This window comes from Colletotrichum karsti, assembly GCF_011947395.1.
Source record: "Colletotrichum karsti strain CkLH20 chromosome Unknown Scaffold75, whole genome shotgun sequence".
NCBI lineage: Eukaryota > Fungi > Ascomycota > Sordariomycetes > Glomerellales > Glomerellaceae > Colletotrichum > Colletotrichum karsti.
This window is the reverse complement of record NW_024065975.1, coordinates 1-15105: the sequence shown is the minus strand read 5'-3', so window position 1 is coordinate 15105 and position 15105 is coordinate 1. Positions and strand designations below refer to the sequence as shown.

The 15105-nt window shown below is 54.5% G+C and overlaps 6 protein-coding genes across 6 annotated transcripts; 3 read left to right on the top strand and 3 right to left on the bottom strand.

Annotated features, from left to right (window-relative positions):
* Window positions 1–3297: 3297 nt before the first annotated feature.
* On the top strand, window positions 3298–4386 carry CkaCkLH20_13163 (prenyl proteinase rce1; the record flags this gene model as incomplete). The annotated part of the gene is made up of 3 exons (XM_038895874.1): window positions 3298–3393; window positions 3459–3842; window positions 3904–4386. 3 exons carry the CDS (start codon window positions 3298–3300, stop codon window positions 4384–4386), a joined length of 963 nt encoding a protein of 320 aa, XP_038738813.1.
* A 31-nt stretch (window positions 4387–4417) lies between these two features.
* Window positions 4418–5732, bottom strand: CkaCkLH20_13162 (uncharacterized protein; the record flags this gene model as incomplete). Its single annotated transcript, XM_038895873.1, has 2 exons — window positions 4418–5624; window positions 5686–5732. The coding sequence occupies 2 exons, from the start codon at window positions 5730–5732 to the stop codon at window positions 4418–4420; spliced, it is 1254 nt and encodes a 417-aa protein (XP_038738812.1).
* A 698-nt stretch (window positions 5733–6430) lies between these two features.
* CkaCkLH20_13161 (vacuolar protein sorting-associated protein 45) lies at window positions 6431–8236 on the top strand (the record flags this gene model as incomplete). Its single annotated transcript, XM_038895872.1, has 3 exons — window positions 6431–7570; window positions 7622–7768; window positions 7826–8236. The coding sequence occupies 3 exons, from the start codon at window positions 6431–6433 to the stop codon at window positions 8234–8236; spliced, it is 1698 nt and encodes a 565-aa protein (XP_038738811.1).
* Window positions 8237–8837: 601 nt separating this feature from the next.
* On the top strand, window positions 8838–11014 carry CkaCkLH20_13160 (vacuolar protein sorting-associated protein 45; the record flags this gene model as incomplete). The annotated part of the gene is made up of 3 exons (XM_038895871.1): window positions 8838–8919; window positions 9011–9246; window positions 9320–11014. The coding sequence occupies 3 exons, from the start codon at window positions 8838–8840 to the stop codon at window positions 11012–11014; spliced, it is 2013 nt and encodes a 670-aa protein (XP_038738810.1).
* A 334-nt stretch (window positions 11015–11348) lies between these two features.
* Window positions 11349–12529, bottom strand: CkaCkLH20_13159 (phosphatidyl synthase; the record flags this gene model as incomplete). The annotated part of the gene is made up of 4 exons (XM_038895870.1): window positions 11349–11454; window positions 11512–11758; window positions 11918–12234; window positions 12321–12529. 4 exons carry the CDS (start codon window positions 12527–12529, stop codon window positions 11349–11351), a joined length of 879 nt encoding a protein of 292 aa, XP_038738809.1.
* An 800-nt stretch (window positions 12530–13329) lies between these two features.
* On the bottom strand, window positions 13330–14667 carry CkaCkLH20_13158 (Gti1/Pac2 family protein; the record flags this gene model as incomplete). Its single annotated transcript, XM_038895869.1, has 1 exon — window positions 13330–14667. The coding sequence occupies one exon, from the start codon at window positions 14665–14667 to the stop codon at window positions 13330–13332; it is 1338 nt and encodes a 445-aa protein (XP_038738808.1).
* Between the last annotated feature and the right edge of the window lie 438 nt (window positions 14668–15105).

The following is a 15105-nucleotide window of genomic DNA, read 5'->3' as shown; positions in this document are numbered from 1 at the left end:
TATTGCGATCGCAATTAGGGTAAGGTAGGTCGTAGAAATTCGTCGCGGTCGTAAAGTCGTGAACGATATCCTGCTGTCCAGGCCCTGCGTCCCGGCTCCCGTTCCCGTTGTCGTTGCAGAGGGAATCGAAAACGAGGAATGCGGAGGGGGGGGACAAGGCCGAAAAAAAAAAAAAAAAAAAGGGAAAGCGAAGGAAAGCGACGCGGTGCAAGACGGCGATGGGGTCTGGTCGTATTTGACAGATTAAGAGGGACATGAGAGTAGCGCACCGTATCGTCGAAGCGGCTATTTGGCTATGGACGTGGACTCCCGTCGTGAGACGCAGAGCAAAACAACAAAAACAAAGGCATTGATCAAGGGCCACCCAGGCCGTGGGTAAGTCTGGGAGACCTGGTCTTTGACCCTGTCATGGTTAATGGTTGCAGTGTTCTCGGTGGTGATGGTGATGGTGGTTGGTGGTTGCCCGTGGTTGTGGGGGACGGGCGGGATTCAACATCGGACAGGAACACTAATAACCTAAGAGTGCCTACCTAACCTACCTACCTATGGTGACGGGACCTACAAGTCGGAAGTCTAGCGCGCCTCCATGGCCTTCGACGCTAGAAGTAGCGTGGAAAAGAATGGAACCGAGTGCTAAACGGTGAACCGCGCCGTTGTTGTTGTTTCTGCTGCTGACGTTGTTGCTGACCTGTAAATATCTTGGGGGGCTAATAATACCATGGAAAAAGGGTTCTAGGTAATTACCTTGGGTACGTACGGATGGATGCTGTGTTAAAAATGGATTACTGCTTCACATCTCACAGCTTCTCGCATACAACAGTCGTGGTCTACAGTTGTGATACGGGCAATCTTTCCCTTTTCTCGATTCCCGGTCTCTCTACAGATTAAGGTATGTATGTGCCTTCTTGAGTTCCAGGTTTGCATTCAGGTACCTACCTACCTAGGTACCTTAGTCCTAGCTGACCCGCTATTGGCATCCCCAGGTCGATGAGAGAACAACAACAACAGCCAAAGACCTCATGCTGCTGGCAAGGAACCGGCTTGGAGGGCGACTTAGGTAAGCCTTCCTGGTAATCTGTTAATGAGACGGAGTTCCAGCGGATACGGTGTACGGACAATGTCTGCAGTACGAATACTAATACGTACCTGATCCTCAGCAAAAGAAGCTCATGTCGCCGTCTTAACGAGATGACGCGCGCAGGGTCCAACCCAGATTCGTACCTAGGCTGTTCATCGCATGTGTCCGTACGGAGTACTGCGTCCGGATACGGCGTGCTTTCGCCACATGGGTATGTATGAGCCTGCAGGTCGAAGTTGAAGGCGCCAATATTATATCAATGGCACGTCGGGCTTGAGGACTGCTGCAACTCTCGCTGGGTCTTACCCTAATCCTTTGGTGGACGACCTCACCTTGTCCTTCTCTTCATTACCTTACCTTAGGTAGCTCACCCAAGGTTCTCTCCACTGTACCCGCAATATGTTTCTCATCACAAACATTACAGAGTGGCGCTGGCGAGGAACATTTGATGAGTTGCGGAGACAGACAACACACGGACACCGCTTTTTCCCACTCAGGCGGGCCAGGGTGACTTGTCGACAAAACGTCGACAATGTCGCTCGAGTACCTTACACTAAACAAACCGTGACTGTAGGTACGAGTAACGAGACCCAGCGGCGCCAGCTTCCTACATCTTTTCTCGGTGCTCAGTCGACCGTTGCCCGTGATGATACGGGTCGACTCAAACACCCGCCAGCTTCAAGTTGGCCGCCGGCCACATCCGAGCTGCGGCCCCCTCGATGGTGAACTCGAATTGAGTCCGACCGCCATTGTTTACCTGTATCCGGCCTTGTGATGTTGCTGGAGACGGCCGAGGTTCGTGCGTCGTGCTGCCCACGACACTGGACCCTGGCCATTTCAATCTCAATGGAAACTACCCGCCCAGCCCCGCCCGGTGCGGATTTCGGGTCTGTCGGTACGGGCGCATTCATTTCACGCCAAGTTGCAAGGTAACTGAAGACACAAGATTCTTACGAGAGCGAGCAATTTCGTAAAGTCACGGTGTCTGCGAATACAATGCAGCCTGCTCCTGCTTGCTACTGCCTGCTTAGCTGAGGTAGGTTATTCGTGACGTGGTAATTAAGGTAGGTAGTCAGTCTAAGGTCGTGCAGTAAGAGGCCTGGAAATGACGAATCGACTTCCCGTCTCCTTTATTGGCTGTAACAGACTCATATTGTAGGTAGCCCAAGGTAGCCTGCCAGCTCTTGGGGGTCTGTCTACCTTAGGATGGATAGATGATGGGTGCCCCGAGACGCGATCTTTCGTGGCTCTTTCGCGCCCTCCTCCGGCTTGGTCTTTCGGCACCGCCAACGTGAAATCGCACCTGCGACCATGGGGCATGCATTGAGGTCTGACACCGTCGCGCGGTCTCATCCTCTCAGTCTCATCATGAGTTGAGGCAGTGCCACACGTGAAGCTTAGAGTCGAGCGATGAGGCCCTATACCAGATCGCAAGTCCAATAACGGGCGGCAAGAGCCTCCACTCGCTTCACTTTTCTATTCTCCGAAGCGTTAACTTGACACAGATATGGGACGACCGGTCTTACTTCAACCGGCGTCTACTCTCCAACGTGTAGACATCCGCGGCAGATGCACCTACCCGTTCTGTACACGCATTGAACTAGCCGCCGGCCGTGACCGCAGACCTGAAGCGCATCTAAGGTGGTGAGATGTGACCACCGTGTCTCGAAATGTAGTGTACGACATCTAAAACTGTCGCTCGGCGTCGACGCGGAATGAGCTTCTACACTCAGTATCAGCACCTGTACTGCTGCGTCGGCGCTTCGGGCGTGAGCAGCGAAACGCGCGCCACGCCACTGAGACCGCAGACGAACGAGGCTATGGGGTGATACCTACCCCGCCTTGCCTGCGTACCTTAGGTGTACGGATGGCTCTAGCCGCTGAAGACGGGACGGGAATCCAGCGTCCTACAACTCAGATATCTTGTCTCAAGTACGTAAGGTACATCTGGATGGCTACCCCTTTTTACTCATATTGTGGCTTATGTATTTATTATGTAATCATCCGACATCAACTGCCATGGGCACCTCCCGTCTCGACCCGTTATCTGCCCGGGGCGGGTAGCCACCTCAGTCCGTGCCGCTTTCTTGAGGTAGTCCGTCTAGGGCTTCGTCCATGCGCGAATCTTGTCCCTTCCCCAAGTGTGACATTCCCGACATTCTCGTCCCGTTCTTTCCCACCATCTTCTCCGGCTAAGTAGGCTTTGGCCGGCCGCTCCTATGTCTTCCACCGGCGGCTTTGGCTTCGGTCCCGGCGTTGACCCTTCCGACACGGATCCTCCCTCCCTACAGCCGTCTACCGTCAGCGCCATGCTGGTATGTGTCTCGAAAACTGTGCAGCTTCCTGGTCATCTCGACTCATGTGCTTACTCTGATTGTAGATTATGTACACCATCATCTATGTCCTGCCTCTGTACATCTCACCATCAAGCCGTCCGTCGCCAACCCTCTCAAGGGATGACCCCCGCGTCATCCGCGCCCGCATCACTTCGGTTCTCTCCTCTACCGCAGTGTGTTCGGCCTTGACGTATATCGTTCTGGCTCGGCTACCCGATGGCGCTCTGCCCATCACTCCCCTTCATGCCATGGGCTACTGGCCCATTGGGCTTGTCGACTCAGCCTCGTGCCTGCTTCTTACCGCCGTCCTGTTCGCTGGTCCGCTCTATGAAACTCTTCTCATAGATGGTCTTTGGGAAACCTGGAAGACTTTCGAGCCTCTCCTCAGCATATGGACGCACTGGACGACTTGGAGAAACATTGTCATGGTTTGCTACCCGTTTTCTGGCTCGCTCTTTGCTTTGGGTACTAGGCTAACTTGGGCATAAGGGACCTCTGACCGAGGAGATGTTGTTCAGGTCCGCCTCAGTCCCGCTGCTCTTGTGCGCGCGCATGTCGCTGACCCAGACCATCTTTCTGTCTCCCCTCATCTTTGGTCTTGCTCACGTGCACCATTTCTACGAGTTCCGCCTTACCCATCCCAGAGTGCCTCTCGTCGCTGCCATTGCTCGGTCGGTACTCCAGTTTACCTACACCTCTCTATTTGGCGGTTACGCCACCTTCTTGTTCCTTCGATCGGGCAGTCTGCTGGCCATCGCCTTGGTTCACGCCTTCTGCAACGCCATGGGCCTGCCTCGGTTTTGGGGGTCCGTCGATCCGTACTGGCATGCTCGGGGGCCTTACACGCCGGCGAATGGTCGACATTGGACGATTGTTTATTATGTACTTTTGTTTGCGGGGGCCATCTCTTGGTGGAAATGTCTCCTGCCCATGACACATACCTCGGCAACACTTGTGCCAGGTCGCTTTTAAATTTCCCCTGAAAGATAAAACGCGGAATACATCATGTCCTCATGTCCATGTCCAGACCGGGCATTGAGCCAGGCATTGAGAAGTCGTCCTCGCTTCGGAGTCTTCGGCGGCGCAGCGAATCCTGCTCCCTTCCTGTTCGCGTCCCTGCCTCGGCCTCCACCTCCCGTCGGGCCTCTGCCCGTAGATCCTGGCCGATTTCCTTGCCCTTCGCTCGGCCCACAGATGTGTTCGTCTCTGCCAGGCCATCTTCGGGTCCCCTAGTGTTCTTCTTCCGCGGCCAGAAGCTCGGTAATGCGATTTCCTGGAACCGGGGTTCTACGCACCGCTCGTCAAACCAGCGATGAAGGCGCGCCTCGATCAGCTGGGCGATCTTTGGCACGTCTTGCAATCTCGAACGACTGCCCAACAGACTTCGAATGGACAAATCGAGGCGGTAGTCGTCCAAAAAGTTGAATGTCATCATGGTGGGGGTTGATTGTGATGGGTTGCTTGGGATGAAGGATATCGATAGAGTGCCGCTAAATCTGACCACGGAGACAGAGAGGGCAACAGGAAGTACTGCGCTAAGCTTCTTAGGGTAGTTGAGAAGAAGTTTCGTCTCTATTGCCATTGTTAGCATATCGCTGAGGTCGACATCCATCCGGGCTTGCAGTTTTGCTCCCTCCCTCGTGGCGGCACTAGCATCAAGCGTTCTGCCACTACCAAGGCTCAAACCATCCTCGTCTACCGGAATGATACGACAGTTACTGAATATGGGGAAGTCTTCCCCGAGACTCAGCTCTGTTACGCGAATCTCGTCAAGGAAGTCTGGCCGGGAGGTTCCGTTGAGCGCCTTGGTGAGGGAGGTAAGGATGGCGTCGTCATGCTGGGCGTCGCTGCGCAGCTGGGCGATAGTCTGGGCTATGAGAACGTTGAACCAATCCAAGCTTTCCGGCTGGTGGCTGTCGACGTTGTAGTAGGTTTTGCTCAAGATGGAGCCGATAGTCAAGTTGGGAGGATTGCGGAGCACACTGGACTTTTTGCGGTTGAGGGTTTGCTGGCCCTGGCGAGCACTGGCTGTCCGCAGACTCAGGAGTGAACGCTTGTGAGCAAGTGTCCTCGAGCGACGTTCCGTTGCTCTCAGCGAGGCTGTTACTTCGGGCGACGGGGGATCTCCAAAAATGAAGAATTTGATGAAAGCAGCGAGCACCAGGACCACCGACAACTGGCCGAGGATCAAACCCTGGGTAAAGGAGAGGCTAAAAAGCGGTCAGACATTGGGAATTCGTATCGTCCTTATGGCGCACTTCGCAAACATACGTGGGCTCGGCCTTCACAGGGCAAGTATCTGGAGATAGACTCGCCATGCTCTTGACGGTGGAAAGATGGGTGGATCGGGCGTGGGCGTCTCGGTATGATTTCTCAAGAGGCAGTTCTTGATGCTGTGAAGAATATGCGAACCCTAGATGAGTTTCCGCGGCTATAACATTCCCATGTTGGTCTCGATGCCAAAATGAACCGATGCTGTTGCTGGTGCCGTTGTTGTTGTTTTTGTAACAGTTCGAAGGTTTGGATTGCCTGCTTGCATTTGCATGAATCTCCTAGGTTGAGAATGACGGATTGGCACTGTGGGGTTGCCTCAGACGTCACACATGAGGTGCGCTTTCCGGGCTTAAATTGATGAATGCGGGACCTTGGTTTTACGCACCGTACGCAGCTACTGTGTCGGCAAGTTGGCTTGCTGAGCGACACCTGCCTTGAGTAAGGTAAGGTACCTTAGGTGTAGGTACCCACATAAGCTCCTGAACTTCGGTCTGTTGCATACCTGGCATGCAAAGAGTAATGCGCCACGGAGCTGGACGACATTCAACAACACACCTACCACAGTTCGATTCACCGATCAATCTTTCGGCCACAACATCGAACGTCACCACCTCGTCTTCCTCCTGCTGTCTTGATTGATTGATCAAGGACTGCAGCTCCATCGGCCTGCCAACACCACCGGCAGTGACGAAACAAGACACTCCCGACACATCCAGCCGATCCATCACCTTCGGTGGCCGAAATGGACGTGGCTCAGGCGGTGGCCGGTTATGTATCTCGCATGATCTCTTCCGGCGACTCTCTGTCGTCGGGACAGTCGGCTAAGATGAAGGTTCTGCTACTGGACCGGGAAACAGTCCCAATCGTGTCCACCGCCATCACACAGTCCGCTCTTCTCAACCACGAAGTCTATCTCATCGACCGCATCGATAATGCCAACAGAGAAAAGATGCGTCATCTCCGATGCTTATGTCTTCTACGGCCGTCACCAGACTCAATTCAATTGCTCATCGATGAACTACGGGAGCCCAAGTACGGCGAGTATCATTTGTACTTCACCAACGTCGTGAAGAAGTCCTCTCTCGAGAGATTGGCCGAGGCAGACGACCACGAGGTAGTCAAGGTGGTTCAAGAGCACTTTGCCGATTTCATCGTCGTTAATCCAGACCTCTTCTCGCTTGGGCTCAGCCTGCCTCACCAACGCGTTTGGGGCGGTGGTCCAGACACTTGGAACCCCGACGCTCTTCAGAGAAGTGCGGACGGGCTAGTCGCTGTGCTTTTGGCACTGAAGAAGAAGCCTCTGATCAGATACGCCAGAAACAGCCCCCTCACTAGGAAGCTGGCGACAGAAGTGCGATATCGCATTACCCAGGAAGAGCAGCTGTTTGACTTCAGAAAGGTGGACACACCTCCCATCCTGCTGATTCTTGACCGTCGCGAGGATCCGGTGACGCCGCTGCTCACCCAGTGGACATATCAAGCCATGGTACATCATCTTCTCGGCATCAACAACGGCAGAGTTGATCTCAGCGACGTTCCCGATATCCGACCTGAGCTCAAGGAGATTGTCTTATCGCAAGACCAAGATCCTTTCTTCAAGAAGAACATGTATCTCAACTTTGGCGACCTAGGCGGAAACATCAAAGATTATGTGGAACAGTATCAGTCCAAAACTCAGAATAACGCAAACATCGAGTCCATCACGGATATGAAGCGCTTCATCGAGGAATACCCGGAGTTTCGCAAGCTCTCTGGAAACGTCAGTAAGCACGTCACCTTGGTCTCGGAGCTGAGCAGGCGAGTCGGCGCAGAAAATCTTCTCGAAGTCAGTGAGCTTGAACAAAGTTTGGCATGCCAAGACAACCACGCAGCCGACGTCAAGGTAAGCCGCATTTGACATTGGTTCTAACACCGTGGAACTGACTTGGCGTAGAACATTCAAAAACTCATACAGTCTCCCAGCGTGACGACCGACAGCAAAGTGGCCCTCGTCGCCTTGTATGCTTTGCGTTACGAGCGCAACCCTTCTAACTCTCTTCCCACGCTTATCGACCTCCTGGTGGCTGCCGGCGGCGTTTCTGTGCGTCGAGCAGATCTTGTCTCTAAACTGGTGACATACCAATCGTCTCTGCAACAGTCTCAAGCCCAAACAGGCATTACAGACATCTTCGAATCCGCAGGAATCTTCGGAGCCGCCGGCAACCGCTTCAAGGGGCTCAAAGGCGTGGAAAATGTCTACACCCAGCACAGTCCTCTGCTGGAGAGCACTCTGCAAAATCTGATTCGGGGTCGACTTAAGGAACAGCAATACCCTTTTGTAGAGAACGGCGGGACTACTCGGGACAAACCGCAAGACATAGTTGTTTTTATGGTCGGAGGTGCCACGTATGAGGAGGCGAAGATGATCGCGACGATCAATGCCAGCACACCCGGTGTTCGTTTGGTTCTCGGCGGCACAACCATCCATAACGCAGCAACATATCTCGAGGAGGTTGAAGATGTTGTCTCATCATGGCCTGATGCCCCGAAGCCGGCCGCCAGGCGATAGGGCACAGACAGTTGGGCAAAGCTGGACGACGTGGGAAGCTGAAGGTCAGCGGAGAAAGCGTGTATCCTTCTAATGACTGTTATTTATGAACAATACCTACTTTCAACATTATGCCACTGATGTCGAAACCCGGCGGCTGTGATGGGTACGTAGACGTCCTGATTCATTATTAGAACTATTGTGTGTACTTGGGCCAGGGAGGGAATTTTTTTTTAGATGTTGTAGGACCAGGAAATGGAAATAAAGGAAGACATCAACGAACAAATGTGGTTTCCATTTACGTCAAAGTTCCTCTTTGGTCGGTGCCTAGAATACCGATTGCCGACCAAGCAGCCTTGACTGTGTCGCACTGTACGTGTCTCACAGGGGGAAAGCCCCAGAAAAAAAAAAGAGGACGGCGCAGCGGGCGCAGCTGTCGCATGGGGATTTTGGAGCCGAGCTCCATCTGCCATTTGTTGCGATCGCCACCAGTCGATAGTCGTGGGACAAAACTTTCAATGAAACTTGGCTATTCGTAGAACCGTTTCGACTATCCTCCGGCGTTGCGTTGGGGAGAAGATGAGATCTCTCGCTACAGCTCTAAAGCTGCGACCGCGCAACCATGGCGACCGAGGCTTTCGAGGGATCTACCCATCTCGGCCTCTTGGTACACGGTGGCTCGCGGCCGTCGCCGAAGGCTCAAGGTTTGTCAACCACAAATTCCCTAGACGCCATCTACACGCCATCCACATGTCTCTGACAAGCCTCACAGGCCCTTTGATGTCGTCGTAGTAGGAGGTGGTCATGCCGGTGCAGAGGCGTGTGCCGCCGCCGCGAGAGCCGGTGCGAGAACCGCGCTGGTAACCCCCAAGATCGAAAACCTCGGCACTTGTTCCTGCAATCCCTCCTTTGGCGGCGTTGGCAAAGGCATCATACTACGTGAGATCGATGCCCTTGATGGAGTGGCTGGCAGGATCATCGACAAGGCCGGCGTCCAGTTCAAGGTCCTCAATCGGCCCAAGGGTCGGGCAGTATGGGTGAGGACTTCCATCTCTCGTTTTGCCAGCCCCCAACAATAAGCAGCGCCTGACTTGGTGCATCCAGGGCCCCCGCGCGCAAATCGATCGAAAACTCTACCAGAAGCACATGAGGGAGGAGCTCGAAACGTATCCGAATCTGTCCATTGTTCTAGGCAGCGTATCCGACATTGTTACGGATGCCAACACCGACACAACGGACCCTGCGCCGAGCAGAATCACCGGCGTGCGCCTTGAGTCCGGCGAGATCCTTCCTACAACCCAAGTCATTATCACGACCGGCACGTTTCTCAGTGGCGAGATCCACATTGGCATGAAATGTTACCCGGCGGGGCGCATAGGCGAGGACGCTTCATTCGGACTGAGCAAGTCCCTGAAAGACGCCGGCTTTAGCCTCGGAAGACTCAAGACGGGCACGCCGCCGCGCATAGCGAAGGACAGTATCGACTACTCCATGTTGGAACAACAACCTGGAGACGACCCGCCGCTGCCATTCAGCTTTATGAACGACCGGGTCGCCGTAGAAGACCAGATGCTATGTCATATAACACATACCAACGAGACAACACATGGAATCGTCCGAGACAACTTGGACAAGACTATCCACATTCGAGAAACGATCAAGGGCCCAAGGTATTGCCCGTCATTGGAGGCCAAAATCGTCCGGTTCTCCGACAAGGATAGACACATTGTCTGGCTGGAACCAGAAGGCTTCGACAGCGATGTAATATACCCCAACGGCTTATCCATGACCGTTCCTCCCGAAGCTCAGGAGCAGATTCTGCGTTCCATCCGAGGCCTGGAGCGGTCTGTAATGACACAGCCGGGTTACGGCGTCGAGTACGACTACATCGACCCGCGAAGCTTGAAGTCGACATTGGAAACGAAGAACATCAGCGGCCTATACCTGGCAGGCCAGATCAACGGCACCACAGGTTACGAGGAGGCTGCTGGCCAGGGGATCGTGGCAGGCATCAATGCCGGCCGAGCCGCTCAGGGTCTCTCGCCCGCCTCTATCGCCAGAGCGGACGGCTACATCGGCGTAATGATCGACGACCTCATCACCAAAGGCGTCACGGAGCCATACAGAATGTTCACAACCAGAAGCGAATACAGGTTGACGTCAAGAGCTGACAACGCCGACCTACGGTTGACGGAACAAGGGCGAGGATGGGGAGTCGTGACAAACAAGCGCTGGAGCGTCTTCTGCGACGAGAAGCGACAAATAGACGAGCTGATGGCGCTCCTCATGGCGACATCCAAGGCCCCAGCCGAATGGATCAGTGCGGGCTTTTCTTTCAGCAACCTGTCGGAGCGCCGCGATGCTACGGACATGCTTCGACTGCGCAACGTGACCATGGATCAGGTTGCCGCCATGATACCTGGCGCCGACGGCTACCCTGAACGCATCAAGTCCAGAGTCCACACCGAGGCAACGTACGCGCCCTTCATCCAGAGATCTCTCGCCCAGCGCCAGGTTTTCGCCCGGGACGAGAAAATCATGCTGCCACGCTCGATGAACTACGACGAGGTCCCAGGTCTAGCCATGGCCGAAAAGACCGTTCTCAATGCCACCAGACCCGAGACGCTGGCTCAAGCGAGGAGGTTGGAAGGTATAACTCCATCGGGGTGCCTCCGCTTGCTCGCACACATCAAGAGTCAGAACCGCAGTTATCGCGCAGCAAAGTCGGCGGAGAAAGCAGTGCTCTGGAGGTCAAAGATTCAGGAGGAAAGCACCGACGGCGCCTCTCGGCTGCCATGATACGCGATGCTAGTTGTACGATAATGAACAGCAGCCCCGAATCTCATGGGCTTGTACACCGTTGGAAAGGATTTTCGGGGTGATGACCACCCTCTTCACATAACGATATTGTACACCCACCCCGCCATTCTTCTTTTTACAAAATCCGCCACGCCCAAACGCCGTTGGATGATGCGTGAAACACATGTGTATGCTGACTTTCACGGGCCAGTATCTAATGTTACACGGTTGCGGATACCTCCTGAACAGGCAGGTGGCCTCATCGAGTGAAGCCGAACAAGTTTGCAACGAGTTGATGCGTTGTGAGAGGCGCTGCAAGATGAGCTCCTGGTGCTTAAACCTTGGTCGTTGGCTTCCTGGGCGCGGACAGAATTTTGACTGCGTCCTTGGTATAGATGTAACTTGCCCCGCTCCAGATCGTAGTGGTAGCGACGACATACCTAGTTGGAGGTCAATACATTACCTCGACAGGTTCAAGGGACGTCGTCGCAACTCACTGCATAATGGTGAGCGGCGAGGACAGGTCGTAAGTCAGAACAGGGGCCGCGGTCGTGAGGCCAACGAGGGCCAGTTGGAGAAACGTGTTGTACTTGCTGATCGTCGTGGGACGGACCTCAGCCGAGGGCAAAGAAAAGTCCCAATATCGTGCAAACGTCTTGGGGGCTGGGAGAGAGATCCAGCGGTAGTAAATGGCAGATATGGCGAGTCCGACGTCGCGGCCGAGAATGATGGTGGCTAGCCAGACTGTCGCAGCGACAGCGTCAGCAGTCGAATTCCTCGAGCATCTTCCAGATCCGTCCAGCAATTTTTCTTGTATCCCAATTCATGCTCCCCCATTGCCTAGTATTTTGTACGTTCTCGCGTTTCCCTTACGGGAGGGGTAGGAACAGCGGGTAAACTTACCTGGAAGGGAGCCCTGAGCAGCCAGACATACCGTCAGGATGGTCATGAGTGCCTTGTCCGCCATGGGATCAATGACAGTGCCGACCACGGTCTGTAGTTTCCAACGACGGGCGATCCATCCGTCCAACAGGTCGGTGATGCCAGCATATGCGAATAGACCCAGAGCCCATGCATGTTGGTCGTGGAGAATGAAGTAGCCGACAAAAGGCGCAGCGGCTAGACGTGATAGCGTCAGAAGGTTGGGGATCGTGTAAATATCCTCGTGCAAGCTTTTGGGGAGTGTTGGGATCTTGGCGGCGATCTTGGCTGCGGTCGAGCTGCGAGAGAGAGAGGAGACACCGTCAGTCAGATCAATCGCTCCTGTCCCCGAACGCCTTCTCCAACCCGCTCTCCCGGTACATACCTTGGAGTCTTGCCGCCGCTTTGGGAGGCGTAGAACGCGACTGGAAACGGGTGCGATGGACGCTGGACAGGGCTAGCTAGAAGAGCACCGGCAAGCTTCGGTGAGGGCCGCCAGTATGACGGTGACGGAATCGTGAGTGGTGATCGAGTGGACAATCGGCCACAATGCGACGAAGCCTTCCGGGCGCCGAGCCTAAAGAGCGACGACATGTTTGCCTCCCGAGGCCGACGTCAACCACAGCAGTCGCCAGCCGCGGTCCGTTACGTCAAGGGAAGAGCTAGGCGCACACAACAAGGCAGAGCCGAGTGATGGCAGTTCGGATCATGAATCAAAGCCTCCTTTCTCAGCAGAGCTCGGCGATTGGTCACAGGTGCACACTGAGCGGGGCGAATTCGTTTATGTGCATATTAGGGTATATATTGCATAACCAACTGCCGATGAATCACATCCACCGGAAGCTACCGTGTGCTTAGCTACAGCCCACCAGGTCTGGAAACCACTTCACATGTCGCAGCCGGAGTTGCACCAGTTCAATACTACTCACTACTATATTGTGGTTTCTGCGGGTGAACTAGCTAAGGAAAATCCGCATCTGGACGAGGTCGAAAGACAACTCGAACCATCGTGGGCACCCCCCGTGTCTCCTTGGCAAGCAGATTGGACTTGCTCGACTCGTCGCTTATTGCGGTAGGCTTCAGGGCCCTTTGTCAAATCTTTGCGAGCTCAACAGCACCACTTGCGTGTAGGCCAACCTACAAGGGAACCCAATCCCCCAGGCCGTCTTCAAACTGCTGTCTCCTACGCCGCGTATTGTCGTGGCGGAGGTGTTCTGCCCTCGCTCTTCTGAGATAAGGTATCGGCCCCGCAACATTTCCACTCTGTCGTTCAGGGGCGATCGATCCTCTGGCGAACCCTACCGAGGGTTGCCTTTTTATTTTCCTGCATCTCTTGTTACAAACCCCACGCTGTTTTAGGGTCGAAAACCTGCTGGCGCCTGGTATCGCTCTTCTCAGGTCCTGCTGTTGTTCCCTCCGCCCCATCCTGAGTTCCCTGGCGGCATATACGGGTTCTGGTCGTCATCGAGCTGGTCGAATCCCGGATTTGGCCACTCGCGGCTGAGGCCGTCGAAGGTCATGTTCTGCGTTCTGTCACCGCTCAAACCCGACTCGCCGTGCACGTTCCTTGGAGACTGGGCGGGAAATGCCTCGTGTGGTGACATGTCGGAAACTCGCTGTTGTGACGAGAGCATCGGCGTCATATAGTTTCCGCCGATGTATCTCGACGGGTCGTGGACGGCAGGTAGACTGCCGCTTAAGCTCATATCCGGGGCGGAGGTGGGTTCGTACGCTGTCGAGTGGCGGCGTGGGTGTTGGGGCTCTAATGCCATTGATCGTGACATGTCAGAGGCCAGGCCGGCAGTTGAGGGATACCTGGTGGACCTCCCCATACTGTCGTACGTGTATGCGTGGTGTTGGGGCGGCGCATAACTGACGCTGCTGACGGGACCCTGCACCGAAAGATACTGCGGCATGTAGTGATTCTGGGCGAACTGAGGGGGTATGGCGCCCATGTGATGGGGAAGGGAGGGTACCGACATGGCGCGCGAGATGTTCTGATGATGGCCGTTGATGGGATAGTTGTGGGCGAAGAGACTGCCGTGTGGACCGCGTTGGTCGTCCATTTCCACCTCGTCAATGGGGGCTCGGAAGTTTTGCGACATGATCAGTTCGCCTCGTGGAATAATGGTGGATAACTGATGGTCCTTTGATGGGGTAAGAAGTTTGCCGTCCGTGACATCTTCGACGTTGTAGTAAGACACGAGGTGGTGAGGGACCCCTTGGTAGGTGACGCTGATGGTTTTCTTGACTAGACCATTTTCCTTGAAGGGGTAGGAATCTACCAAAGAGCCGATGAGTGCTCTCTCGGCGTCTTTACTGGGAGAGGCGTCGCCCATGCCAGCCATGTTAGCGCCTGCGCCGTTGACGCTGTTTTGCCTAGGAACCTCGGGCTTGGTGACGCCGGTAGTCTTCTTGTTCCGCTTCATGGCACGTTTTTTCTCGCCGGGTGGGAATGGTCTGTCAAGCTCTCGGTAGATGAGGAAGTTGCCCAAGATGCGACTGGGACTCCATGCGACACCGTCGGTCCAGCGCTTGATGCCAGACGAGTGCTCCTCGTAAATGAAGACATTACCGCTCTTTATGAGGTCTTGTCTCTCACGGTCGTGTGGTCTTCTGGGCACATGATGCAAGGCGCTAGTGAGGCAAGCTTCGAAGAGGACCAAAGCATCCAGAGTAGAGGCAACGTGTCCCACGAAGGTAGGGTTTAGCGGAACGTTGGAGTTTGCCATTTTGGCCTCCGGTTGCGTCAAGTCTATTCGTGTGTAAGTTAAGTTTGCTTTGCTTCGCTTCGCAGCGTTTGTTTCCAAACCCCAGAGAGTTACGCCACTTACCGATAGAACAAGCGATGCGCAGAGAAGTATATGGCGAATAGTGAGAGGGCGATGTTTTGATATTGACCGTCACCGTCGACGTTTGCGGCGTGGTGGGATGGAGAATAAGCGTGCAATAAGCGTTCAACAAGCGTGTGTAGAGTAGAGATGGAGTGATGTGGTGGAACGATGGAAGATGGAAGAAGATGTCGAAGAAGAGCTGTCTTGGCCAAGAAGGAAGAGTGTCTCGGAGACGTGCGTGTCAAGACAAGACCACCTTAAGTAAGGTTCGAGAAAAGGTTGTCTCCAGGTAAGGAAGGGCAAGGGGAGTGTGAGTGTGAGTGGTAGTGGAGTGAA